The following is a 13,104-nucleotide window of genomic DNA, read 5'->3' as shown; positions in this document are numbered from 1 at the left end:
AGCAACGCGGGATCCGAGCCGCATCTGCAACCTACACCACAGCTCACGGCAACGCCGGATCCTTAACCCACTGAGCGAGGCCAGGGACCAAACCCGCAACCTCATGGTTCCTAGTCGTATTCGTTAACCACTGTGCCACGACGGGAACTCCCCCCAAAATATTTTCTATATAAATGGTTCTGTACTTCTGAAATAATTTCAATAAAAGTAGAACTTTGGCCAGTGATCTATTTGGTATGATTTAAGTGCCAACTTTAACAGTCCAACCTATCACTAATTCTCTTTATCAACTTTAAATGCCAGGCTTTACTGTACTCCATGCTTCATTTTCAAACTTTGCTAATATGCCAGCCCTCCATCTAGCTGTTCCCTTCTTCACCTCCCTAATATCGACTCAACAATCCAAATCATATCCACTCTTCAAGTCTCACTTCCTTCAAGAAGTTCTCACTGACAACAGTTTTGAATCATGTATTTAGATTACAGATATTTGTACATATTTTATTTCCTTGTAAGGTTCTTGAAAGCAAGTATCATGTCTTATTCATATTTGTATTCCCATCAGTCCCTCTCCCACTAGAATTCAAGTTCCACCAAACAGAATCTCTGAATATCTTTTTCATCACTGTACTTCCCAGCACCCAGCATAACTGGCACATAGTAGGCAAGTTACAAGTATATTTAGAGTGAGTGAATGAATGGATTTTAGAACATAAGCTCCATAAAGGCAGATATTTGTCTGTTTTATTCATTGCAAAATGAATATTTGAGTGTTTACAGAAGAATAAATCATATTTTGGAAGACTAAGCATTCATTATATACAATAAAAATTATTCAATCTATTTATCTTCACAGAAGTCAAATATAAAGTATTTATGTTGCCTTTCACCCAACTAATTCAGTGGATGATATATCTTTCTGAAAATAAGCTGTCTCCCAGAACTGCAAGAGTAAAATTTAAAAGAATCAAATAAAATGGATGTTTACATTAAAAGCAATTTGTTTTCTTTCTTGTACTTTTGTGTTCTAAATTTTCTGCAATGAAAATGTATTTTTTTGTAATCAGACAAAAATAATCAATACTATCTTTAAAGAAACTATGAGATCATTTGCAAACATAACTGAGGACATTTTAGCGATACTCAAATCCAATCAAGTTATATGGAGTTAATACCCGAGAGAAAAACACTGGAATGTGAAACGAAAGAGTTGAAACCTAATCAGTCTGCCTAAAAACAAACTCCTCAGTGGGGAGATGGATGGCACTGACTCTAGGAAAAAAAGGGTATTGAAGAACATGAATTGACACTGTTTAGCCCTGTCCTTGGAAGTATGACACGCTTGCTGTGAACTAAATTGTGTCCTACCTGCGCTCACCGCCAATTTCATAGGTTGAAGCCAAAACTCCCAACGTGATGATATTTGGAAATTTACCTTTGAGAGGTAATTAGATTAGATGAGGTCATGAAGCTACCCTCACGGTGGACTGGTAATTTTTTTTTTTTAAGGGCCACACAAGCATATGAAGTTTCCAGGCTAGGGGTTGAGTCGGGAGTTGTTGCCAGCCTACACCACAGCTACAGCAATGCCAGATCCGAGCCAGCTTGTGGCCACGTGGGATCTTTAACCCACTGAGTGAGGCCAGGGATTGAACCTGCATCCTCACGGACACTGTGTTGGCTTCTTAACCTGCTGGGCCACAACGGGAACTCTGGATTGGTAATGTTTTAAGAAAAGACACCAGAGAGCTTGCATATGTTCCTCCATCCCCATTTCCTCCCCCACTTTGTGAGGACAGAGTGCGAAGGAGGCTACCAGCACACTAGAAAGACAGCCCTCATCAGCGCCCAATCATGCTGGCAACCCTCATGCCTGACTTCCAGCCTCCAGAACTATGAGAAGGTGAATATCTGTTGTTTAAGCCACTCAATCTATGGTACATTGTGGTAGGAGCCCGAGGAGACCAAGATAGATTAAACTGACCAAGATCTAAACTGTTGTGGGACAGGTAGTTTTCTGACACTGGAAGAGAATCTCCTCACTGTTTCAGTGGATAAACATTTATTAAGTGTCCACGGTGCTCCATGCCCTGCGCATAGTGCTAAGGATTCAAAGGTAACTAAGATATGGCTCCCACTCCTCAGGGGTTAATTTAATAGGAGACAAACATACAAACAAACTGAAAAAGGCACTGTAAGTATCTGACAGACGTATGTATAAGGTACTACATCCTTCTTTCAGGCACCTGGAGGTTAGGGTAGTGGATTCTATCGCTGGTTGGGGTGGGCTAAGTTTGGTTGGCCTGTCATCCCTCCGCATCGTTAACTCTGAGATTACCAACCAAGACAACAGCTGTGACTTACAATGTGGTGACAAACGTGAGACTTCACAGGGAGCCCTGCAGAGACCACAACTGGACAGAGAGCCATAGAGATTTGGTCGGTGGCTGCCCACCGAGGAGAGGTAGGAAGGAAGTCACCACATGCTCTGAAAAATGGAACAGGCTCTTGGCAGTGGCTTACGGGGCTCCTCGATGATTTCCACGGAATTTCCACTTCTAATTCTTCTTTGGGGCCTTGAATGTTTATAACAACATTCTCATTTCCTTACAAATACTGACTATGTTTTGCATTAGTTAATAAGTATTCAAAGCCTATTACATGGAGAAAATCTACCGGCGAACGTGGGAACCAGCACTAACTGTACCACCCTTCAGCCTCACGTGCCTTTTGCTAATCATCCCCCAAGTCCTGGTCAAGATCTTACTTTCTCTAGAGGCTCTGCCTAAACCGCACCTCCCCTGGATTGACTGGGTGCTCCTGCTATGAGCTCCCTGGCAACCCCACACTTCCTGCATCCTAGCACTTATCATACTGTTCTTCAATCTCTTGTTTAATGGTCTCTTTCCTCCATCAGACTGTCAGATCCTTAAAGATGGTAATAATATTAGTCTCCATGATGTGCCTGGGTCACTGAAGGCTTTTGGTGATGTTTGTTGAATGAATCTAGTTTCAGAGCCTGGGAAAGTAGAGACCAGAGGAGCATTGTTTATGGTGCTACCAGCAAGGTACACCTAGCTAAGGAAGTTCATCCATCTGACTTTGGTAGAAGTTAATCCAGTCCAAACAGAATATAAACAGTAGGGGAATACAGTGAGCCAGAGTCAGGCTGACATAAAAATGAAGATTGTTAACGGTTCCATATAATGATACCTTCATGAAAATTAAGCTAGGTTTGGACAGAGGTGAAAGTCATGGTGGAAGGGACTGGAAAAGCAGTCTAATGACAAGATGTTTATTCCAACATGACATGCTAGTCCAATATCCAAAAGCGTGTTTATACTCTATATTCACTTCTGTCAGAGCACTTATAACCCTTTTCTCAGTTGGTTTACATGTGTGTCTCCTTTTAAATCAGGCCCTTAGGTAGTCTAATGCCCTGCTTACTTAAACATGATTATTCTAACAACTAGGCAGGAATTGGCCTAAAGTAGAGGAACTTATGGGTGATATGTAAAAGCAGAGATGGGCTGCTGATTAAGGGGGATAAAATGTGACCTATGCAGGTAAGCCTTTCTTCTCATCTTCTCTGCTAGCAGGTCACAACGCCTGAAATTCCTGCTACAGAAGTCACGCTTTTGGTTAAAGGTACTTTCTTTATTTTTTTAATTTTAATTTTTTTAAATTTTATAAACTTTTACTTTATTCATTTATATACATACATGTATTTGAAATCATATATAAAACAATTAGAATTTTCTTTGAAGTTTATTTAATCGTAATCTTTGATTCTTAATCCTTGGTTCATACAAGGACTAGTTTTATGTATTTAGAAGGTGATTTAATTTTTTATGTGTAATGTAAAAATCATCTGAAAATTTATCCCCAAAACAAAAGCTTTGAGGAATGCTTATTTGCATGGACTTCTTTTTGGAAAAGATTGTAATTCAGCTTCTTCATGAGTATCTGACAATGTCTTCTTGATCTCTGGTCACTTAAAAGGTACTGTCTTTAAATAGCCCTGTTAATCCTGTAAGAATATGCTACTAGGTGATGGTAACACCCAACACAATGGTACTCTTGGCTCTCAAATCTGATCTTTCCCTTTCCTAGGAATGTGAATGCTTAGTGAGGGACAGCACCGCTCAGCCTCTTCACACCTGGGCATGGTCATCATCAACAGACTCTAAGAGGAGAGGTGCGTCCAACTTCCAACCACTTCCTTGAAAATAAATCGTTTGCCTTGGGCTTTCTTTCTTCCTTCCTCCTGAGGACTAGAAGGGGGACATGGGAGAAATCCATCTTTGACCTTTGTGGGCATGGCAGAGCCTCAGGACAGAAGGACATGGGTCTCTGAGTAGACCTCAGAGTAACCTTGTCATTATCAACCTGTCAGCTGGTTTTACAGGAGGGAAATACATTAAATACGGTACTTTTTGTTTCTCCATTACAGCAACTTACCTTACCCTAATTAAGATGATATTCATGAGGCTGGCATAGATTTGAAAACTAGCTATCTCTCACCTGGAGAAAAAGATTAGCATCAAGATGTTGGCCACAAGAAACAAATAAGAAAGGGCTGGATCGGGGCACTCCTTAGGTGGAAGCAAACTCAGATGGGCCACTGAAATAGGGGACTCTGTGTACCTGGCTAGGGAATAGGACAAAGTCTCTGACATCTAGACAGGCTTAAGAAGAAAAACCAATGATAACACCACATGTACTTCAAAATTTTGGGGACCAATCAGTTATACTAAGTCACAGAAAGTTGTTCAGAGAGGTAGAAATGGAAAAGAGGCAGATTAGCAGGGAAGCAAAAATTGACCAATGAGTAAAACAAAACAACAAAAAGAAGACGAGCCCCAAACAATTCAAGGCATGAAAGGCTAGGTGACCATGAATCATGAAACTGTGATGGTAAGAGCAAGTCAGAGCAAGCCGTGGGCTAGCAGAACAGGATACTGAAATTGTGGCAGTACAATGAAGTGTACATGTCACTATACAAATTAAGATATATTGATGAATGGATGTTTGAAAAAAAAAAAGGAAGGTAGAGTTGAGGTTGGAGATGTAGAACATTACCCTCAAAGCCCCATAGGGAAAGGGCAATGGCTAAAACTGCTGCTTAAAGAAACTGGCACACATTTGGTTCTATTACATTTTAAGCTTAAACACTACATATGTCAATATCCATCTGGATAAGAGTAGCCGCTGCTGGCATCTTTCGAATAATTATATTCAGCATTCTCTCTTTTCACCTTTAAGCTTGTATAGAAGTCTCTCCTTGATCTTCTTCATCTTTATTTTTCTGTTCAGCTTTTTCGAGAAGCCTGGGGCCTAGCAAACCAATAAGTAGACCTCCAATTGGGGCCGTGATGAGGATGGTCAAAAATGCCACTGTCAACACATCCATTCCATATCCTTCTAACTCTTTCTCTCCATGTGACCTTGCTGTGTCCAAAGCCACAGATCCTATGGCAGCCTATAAAAGTTTAAAGGAAAAGTTGGCAGCATGAGAAGACAAGCACACAGAAAAAAGGTGAATTATTTTATCATTTGCAAAAACAAAATTTTTCTTATCTTCAACAGAAAGTTTGATAGTCTCTTTTAAAATGTACTGCAGTTGGTTTTTCTTTCTTTCTTTCTTTTTCTTTTCTTTTTTTTTTTTTTGGCCACACCCCCAGCACACGGAAGTTTGGAGACCAGGGATCAAACCTGAGCCATAGCAGTGGCAATGCTTGATCCTTAACCTACTGAGCCACCAGGGAACTCTTGCAGTTGGTTTTGATGATCTCTGAAAGCTCTCCCTGCTCTTGCATAGGAAAAGAATGATGGTTCACATGTCCCTATTTCCACAAGGTAAACTTACAAAAATATCCGGCAAATATATTTCAAAATACAAGGCAAACACAAACTTAGGATATTAATTAACTATAACATGATTTTATATACTAAATTCCCTTTGAGTAAAGACGAAAGTTACTAGGTATATCAATTTTTTAGTGTTAGGAATTTGGAATTAGGAAAGACCAAGATGAAAAAATGCAGTGATACTTACTGTAAGATGGTGAAGGTTTTCTTTCTTTGGGTTTTTTTTTTTTTTTTTTTTTTTGGTGAAGTTTTAAATGAAAAGCTTAAGAATATTTACTGCTTTAGAGCCTAAACTGCTTTAGAGCCTAATTATTAAACATCAAGAAACTTGAAAGTGGCAGGCATCTTCGAAATGTGAAGCTAATCTTGTTAGGTATGTGGCTCACTCTCTGCCTTAAGAGTTGGTGAAATGTTTTATTCAGAATCTATCTACTAGGAAGTATTATGAAAACTTATTTTCTTCTAGAGGGAAAATGCAATATATTTTTTTTGTCTTTTTTTTTTTTTTTTTGCCATTTCTTGGGCCGCTTCCGTGGCATATGGAGGTTCCCAGGCTAGGGGTTGAATCGGAGCTGTAGCTGCCAGCCTATGCCAGAGCCACAGCCACGCGGGATCCGAGCTGAGTCTGCAACCTACACCACAGCTCACGGCAACACCAGATCCTTAACCCACTGAGCAAGGGCAGGGATCGAACCCACAACCTCATGGTTCCTAGTTGGATTCGTTAACCACTGCGACACGAAGGGAACTCTGGAAAATGCAATATTATCAGCACAGATGGGAAAAAAGATATTAGTCAATCCAGTTATCCCCTTATTCTAGAATATAGCAATGCTGATCTCTAGGACAATGAAACAGAAAAGAAAAGATTGGTGTGGATGAGACACAAGAGCAAGATTATTAATTGGCCACAAATATCTGAATGCCCCCTTTTGCTTCTATAACAGAATCTCTGAGTTTTAGCTGATCACACTGCTGTTCAAATAGAGATTTCTTTTCCAGTCTTCTTCGCAACTAGTTGAAGCTATATACCAATTGTAGCTTATTCTTTCTCCCCTTCCTATTAGATGAGAAATGGTGAAAAAGTGGACCCATGGACAGAAGGTGCATGCTGAGAACAGCAATCACCCTGCAAGCTCCGGAATGTCCACACTGGACTGTTGGTTACAGAGAAATAAAAATCTATCTCATTTAGCTTCTGTGTTAGAGGGCTCTTTGTGACTGCAGATCACCTTTTCCCATAGCTAATTCAACATTTCTCAGCAAGAACTGCACTCGCTACAATGTATTTTTCTCTTTAAGTTCTCTCTTGAGTGTATAAATGTGTATGTATTTGTATATTTTGGGGTTTGTATGCTTTCTGAGTTTTCATTTAAAATATATTTCTTGAAGTTCCCATTGTGGCATAGTGGAAACGAATCTGACTAATAACTATGAGGTTGTGGGTTCGATCCCTGGCCTCACTCAGTGGATTAAGGATCCAGCGTTGCTGTGAGGTGTGGTGTAGGTCACAGAGGTGGTTCAGATTTGGCGTTTCTGTGGCTGTGGTGTAGGCCTTCAGCTGTAGCTCCGATTCAGCTCCTAGCCTGGGAACCTCTATGCCATGGGTGAGGCCCTAAAGAGCAAAACAAACAAACAAATAAACAAAAAAACCCAAAAAAACCCAGCTCTCTATATTTATTTCTTATATATCATAGATAAAAAGTTTGAAAAACACTAATATGGAAAAATATATACAAAAGTCTTATTTCTTGTGCAGTGGCAAAAGAAGAAAAATAAAATTTTATACAATACTTGTTTCATGAATATGCATGATTCAACAAATAATTTCTCCTTACTTTAAAATTTGGAGTTCCCTAGTGGCCTAATGGTTATGAATTCAGTGTTGTCACTTCTGTGGCTGGGGTTTGATCCCTGGCCCATAAACTTCTACATGCTGAGGGCAAGGCCAAGAAAAATTATTTTCATAGTGTGAAAGTTCCATCTTTCAAATTCTAACATTTGGAAACAAATCCTTCATACCAAAGCCACTAGAGTGATTCTTTTATTTATTTATTTATTTATTTGTCATTCTATCTTTTAGGGCCGCAGCAGTGGCATATGGAGGTTCCCAGGCTAGGGGTCAAATCAGAGCTTTAGCTGCCGGTCTATGCCACAGCCACAGTAATGTGGGATCTGAGCCTTTTCTGTGACCTACAGCTCATGGCAGCGCCAGATCCTTAACCCACTGAGAGAGGCCAGGGATTGAACCCGTGTCCTCATGGATGCTAGTCGGGTTCATTAACCACTGAGCCACAACGGGAAGTCCTAGAATGATTATTTTCATATTCACCTACTAAGGTTACCAGAAGTAGTGTGGAAGGTGGAGACACTGAGGGAGAAATTATTCCACTTACTGTCCTATATTAACCTCACAGCATTCTTAGCCAGTTCAGATGCTTTTGAAAGTCTGATGGAAAGAAAAGCTTCTCCTGAATAATGCTCAACTCCATAACCACACCAAACCTGGCATATGGTTACAGAGCATACACATCCTTCAAAGCTTCCTAAATTAAGACATCTGATTTTCACTTCATGAAACAGATTTTTTTCTTTCTTTCTTTTTTTTTTTTTTTTTTTTGGCCACTCCTGCAGCATGTGGAAGTTCGCAGGCCAGCAATGGAACTCATGCCACAGCAGCGATCCAGGCTGCTGAAGTGACAACACCAGATCCTTAACCCACCGAGCCACAAGAGAACTCCTGAAACAGATATTTAATAACTGCAAAATAACCAAGGATGAAACAGTTATATCTCATTTGCTATAATTAGTCAGAGAATATACAATGCAAACAGGGATATATAACATTTGCAACAAATGATAATCTATACAGTTCTAATTTAATTAACAACTATAGGTAGCTACCAAATACCCGGTCACTCCACTCAAGCATTTACCTGTTAGTGCCTCGTTCAGTAGAGTGCATACATTTTGGGTCATGGGATTGAGACCTTTGGCAGGTGGTTCAATTGGACTGAAAAATTTAATGTCAACTAATAATCTAGGAAATAAAGCATTTCCTGAGTTGTTTCTCATTAATCTTTCTCCATTATACAGAAAGACTGTGGTCGAGCATAACTGATCATCAATTACATTGACACTGAAGTATTTCCAAATACTAAGATGGGCTATGCTATTTCTTTTTCACACTCTTCTTAGAAGATACTGAAATGAAAAGAGTTTAATAACTATCTCTGGGTGATTTAGAGAGCTCTGACTGGTGAAACTCTTTCCAAACTCTTTCTTCCTGCTTCTACTGCTTTCTAGTAGCATGGGTATTTACTGGATATTCAGTTGTACTGTAGCAATCTAAAGAAATTTAAACAGGCAGTCATATTTAAGGAATCACTACACCAAAAATAAAACTGTTAAAGAAGAGATGAGCATAAATTCTTTCCATAAATCAAACTTTAATTACTTATTTTCACCAAATTTGAACAAGGCCTCTTATTCAAAATTTCAAAGTGTCATACAGAAATAGGAGTTAAAGAATCCATCATTACCTGTACTGTGGCCTTTGGAAGCCATGCAAAAGAAATAAATATCTTTTCCTTAATGTTAAAACCAGCAAAGCACACCATCAAATATGTGGTCAAAATCCGTATCAATACTGCAATGCCCAGGGTGGCAACACAAAGGCCTGTAAGACATACTCGATTTTTAGACATAAGGAAATACTGAGGGAAAAACTGAATCTCATGGTTATTACTTCAAAATTCTCTCAACAGATATTAAAAACATTAAAAAATTTAAAAGACAAAAATGGCTAGGCATAATTTATCAAAACATCAATATTAAGGATCAATAAGACCATTTGTTTAAAAGAAGATATTTCCCCTAGATTTGTTTTATTTTTTAGTAAAAGGCAAAAGATTTATTTGATCTGAAGAGAAACCAGATTACTACTCTAAATTAAAAACAGAAATTAATTAAACAATTTGAATTTCTACAAAGGAAATGTGAATGTCTTTTTATGCTTTCTTCCATGTGTTTATTTAAGAAGAATTTATTAATGACAGGTTATGTATGGCAGGATTTGGACTAGACACTAATATAAAGAATGTATAGTGTGCAGATTTGCCTCTTCATAGACAGAGGAAGACAGCAACATAAACAACTAGTTAATATACTATGAGGTAAGTGCAGTATAAAACACTGGTAAGAGACCATAAAAGAGGAAAAAAATTAATATTTTCATCAACATGGTTGAGAATTCATTACAGAGTACAGAATCAGAAGTAAGAGCCAAAATATTTATGAGCCAATCAGAACAGAGCTGGCTGCGCACTGACCAATCAAAATAAGACACTGGCACTACACATCTGTTTCATCATACTGATGTGTACACTCACAGCCCCTCAGTCCTGGTTGTCATATACATCAACTTCATTCAGTCAGCATTTAGAATCCTTTGCTGATAAAGGTAAATTTATTTTGATGTACAAAATAAAGGATTGTGGCTTGGCCTCTCCAGGCTACTGGACCTGAAAAAGGCATAGCTAAAGTGACTCGGGATCCGAACCGAATCTGCAGCCTATACCACAGCTCATGGCAATGCTGGATCCTTAACCCACTGAGCAAGGCCAGGGATAGAATCCTCATGGATTCTAGTCAGGTTCCTTACCACTGAGCCACAATAGGAACTCCAGGATACACAGATTTATAGATAAAGATTTTGGAATTATATAGGTTATAATCAAAGTCCCTGAATGTAGATGAGCTCAGGAAAGTGAAGAAGAGCGAGAAGCATAGAAAGCTTTGGAAAGAACTGGGAGGAGGAAAAGCATTTATGCCATATGTAGCATAAAACTCAAAAGACACTGGAAAATAGGAAGTTTCACACCTCAATGTTTAAGTGATTTTTTTTTTCTTTTTCGGGTCACACCTGTGACATAAGGAAGTTCCCAAGCTAGAGGTTAAATCAGAGGTGCAGCCACAGGCTTACGCCACAACCATGGCAACAGTGGATCAAATGTGACCTATACCTCAGCTTGAGGTGACAGCAGATCCTTAACCCACTGAGCAAGGCCAGGGATCCAATGCACATCCTCATAGAGACAATATCAGGTTCTCAACTCTCTGAACCACAGTGGGAACTCCTGAAAGTGTTTTTAAAGAGGCTAATAGCATCAAATGCCACTGGGATATTAAGGAAAAAAGAAAGACTGATAAGTGTTCAGTGAATTCAGTAATACAACCTTGGTAAGAGCAGGGTTGCTTGTGTGATGGGGCAGAAGCTGAACTGAAATACTGAGGAAGGGAGAGAGCATTGAAACAAAAAAGGGGAATATAGGTACTGTTTTAGAAAAGACTGAAAAGAGGAATAGAGAGACAGAGTGGTAGGCGAGGGGGAAATGAAATAGAAAAAGGATGTGTGTGTGTGTGTGTGTGTGTGTGTGTGTGTAAATTTTGATCACGAAAAATACACATAAAATTTTTACCAGTTGATTCATTTTTAAATGTGCAGTGCAGTAAACACACAGTTAAGCACTGATATTTTCTGCAACAAATATCCAGAACATTTTCATCTTGTAAAACTGACACTCTGTACCCATTAGACAACAAATCCCCACATGCCCTTTTCCCAATTCCCTGGCAACCACCATTCTACTTTCTGTTTCTATGAATTTGACTACTATGGTTACATCCTATAAGTACAATCATACAGTATTTTTCTTTTTGTGACTGTTATTTTTTCTTAGTGTAATGTCTTAGGTTCATCCATGAAATAGCATATATCAGAATGGAAGGATATTATCTTAAGATAGGTGAGATTAAAGTCTGTTTAACTTCCAAGGAGGAGAAAACTGTGACAAGGATGTTTGAAGATGCATGAGAAAAAGGGAAGAATCTATGTGTGTGATCCAGAAGGAGGTAGCAGGGGATGGAGCCCCTAGTAAGGATGGAAGACTACTGTGATGCAAGGAAAGGAGGAAATAATGAGTGTATGTGTGTAAAATAATTTTTAAGTGAAATGCTATAAATTAAGAGAGTTTTAAAAAAATTTTTATTATAGTGGATTTATAATGTTCTTTCAATTTCTGCTATACAGCAATGTGACCCAGTGATACACACACACACACACACACACACACACACACACACACACATTCTTTTCCTCATATTATCTCCCATCATATTCCATCACAAGTGATTAGAAGTAGTTCCCTGTGCTATACAGCAGGACCTTATTGCTTAAAGAGAGTTTTAACATGATGGCTTTCAAATGTTTGAACAAATAAAAGAATGAATGCATAAACATTTCTATTCCATAGGCCCATATTACAAGAGTCACTATTGAAAATTCTGGCCTTTGATTAGGATAAGGCTAGATGGAGTTCCCTTGTGGTTCAGTGGGTTAAGGATCTGGCATTGTCACTGCAGTATCTTGGGTTGATGCTGTGGTATGGGGTTTGATCCCTGGATCTGGAACTTCATATGCTGCAGGTGCAGCCAAGAAAGGATAAGGCTAGATGAATAGTCTCATCCTTGGGAAAAAAAGTTTTAAGGCCTGCATTTTCTTCTTTCATTGCTGCAGTGAAAACACCAGATCCTTAACCTACTGGAACATGAGAGACTCCGTGGGCTTGCATTTTCTTGATGGTAGTCAGCAGTATTACTTTTCTTTATAAGGAACCGTATTAAAGGTATAAAATTTACTGTCTTAGATTGATAGTTATTATATAATTCTGACAATGGGAACTACTAAATATATTTCAACTGAATTTAAAGAGTTGATTTTAGCAAAAGTGTAACTTTGAAATTCTTACCTACAGTTTCTGGTCTGAGAGATGCAATGGAAACCTCCGCTCCAATCAGTCCAAAAAGAAGGGGCTGAAAAATGCTCCAGGCAACTGCTATAATTTTTTCAACATCTACCTAAAAGAAGTGCACACACACACACGCACACACACACAAAACACACAGATTTTTACTATATGAATTTATAAGTTCTAAGAGTTCTACTAATTTGAAATTTGAGTGAATTTGACCTGAGATAGACTCCATCTCTGTGGCACCTATAAATAAGAATTTAGCTAGCATGGAGCAAAAAATTACACAAAGATATTTCTAACACAGTTAAGGTATGAGGTGCTTTAGTATTGGTTTGAAAATAAATGTTAATTATAAAGAATCTTACCAAGTAATCTCAGGCGTACTTCAGCTTCTGAATACACAATCTATGCATATATA

The 13,104-nt window shown here is 38.7% G+C and overlaps 1 protein-coding gene across 15 annotated transcripts in view; it reads right to left on the bottom strand.

Annotated features, from left to right (window-relative positions):
- Positions 1-718: 718 nt before the first annotated feature.
- Positions 719-13,104, bottom strand: part of SLC9B2 (solute carrier family 9 member B2) — a 53,051-nt gene continuing 40,665 nt past the window's right edge. For 10 of the 15 annotated variants that reach the window (XM_013989367.3, XM_084973300.1, XM_084973301.1 and 7 more), the window contains 3 exons: positions 12,681-12,789; positions 9,414-9,550; positions 719-5,482 (listed from right to left, as the gene is read on the bottom strand). In XM_013989367.3, the coding sequence (XP_013844821.3) occupies positions 5,261-5,482; positions 9,414-9,550; positions 12,681-12,789 (468 nt within the window). In that variant the 3' untranslated portion in view covers positions 719-5,260. The remainder of the gene's footprint in view (positions 5,483-9,413; positions 9,551-12,680; positions 12,790-13,104) is intronic. The other 5 variants (XR_014813305.1, XR_014813308.1, XR_014813306.1 and 2 more) reach the window with 2 other exon arrangements.

The sequence above is a fragment of the Sus scrofa genome, chromosome 8, assembly GCF_054392235.1.
Source record: "Sus scrofa isolate SSC_HxYL_T2T_F1_AM1 chromosome 8, Sscrofa_HxYL_maternal_Yorkshire_Landrace_v2.0, whole genome shotgun sequence".
In the NCBI taxonomy this organism is placed as follows: Eukaryota; Metazoa; Chordata; class Mammalia; order Artiodactyla; family Suidae; genus Sus; species Sus scrofa.
The sequence above is the reverse complement of the archived record's forward strand: the minus strand, read 5'-3'. Positions and strand labels throughout refer to the sequence as shown.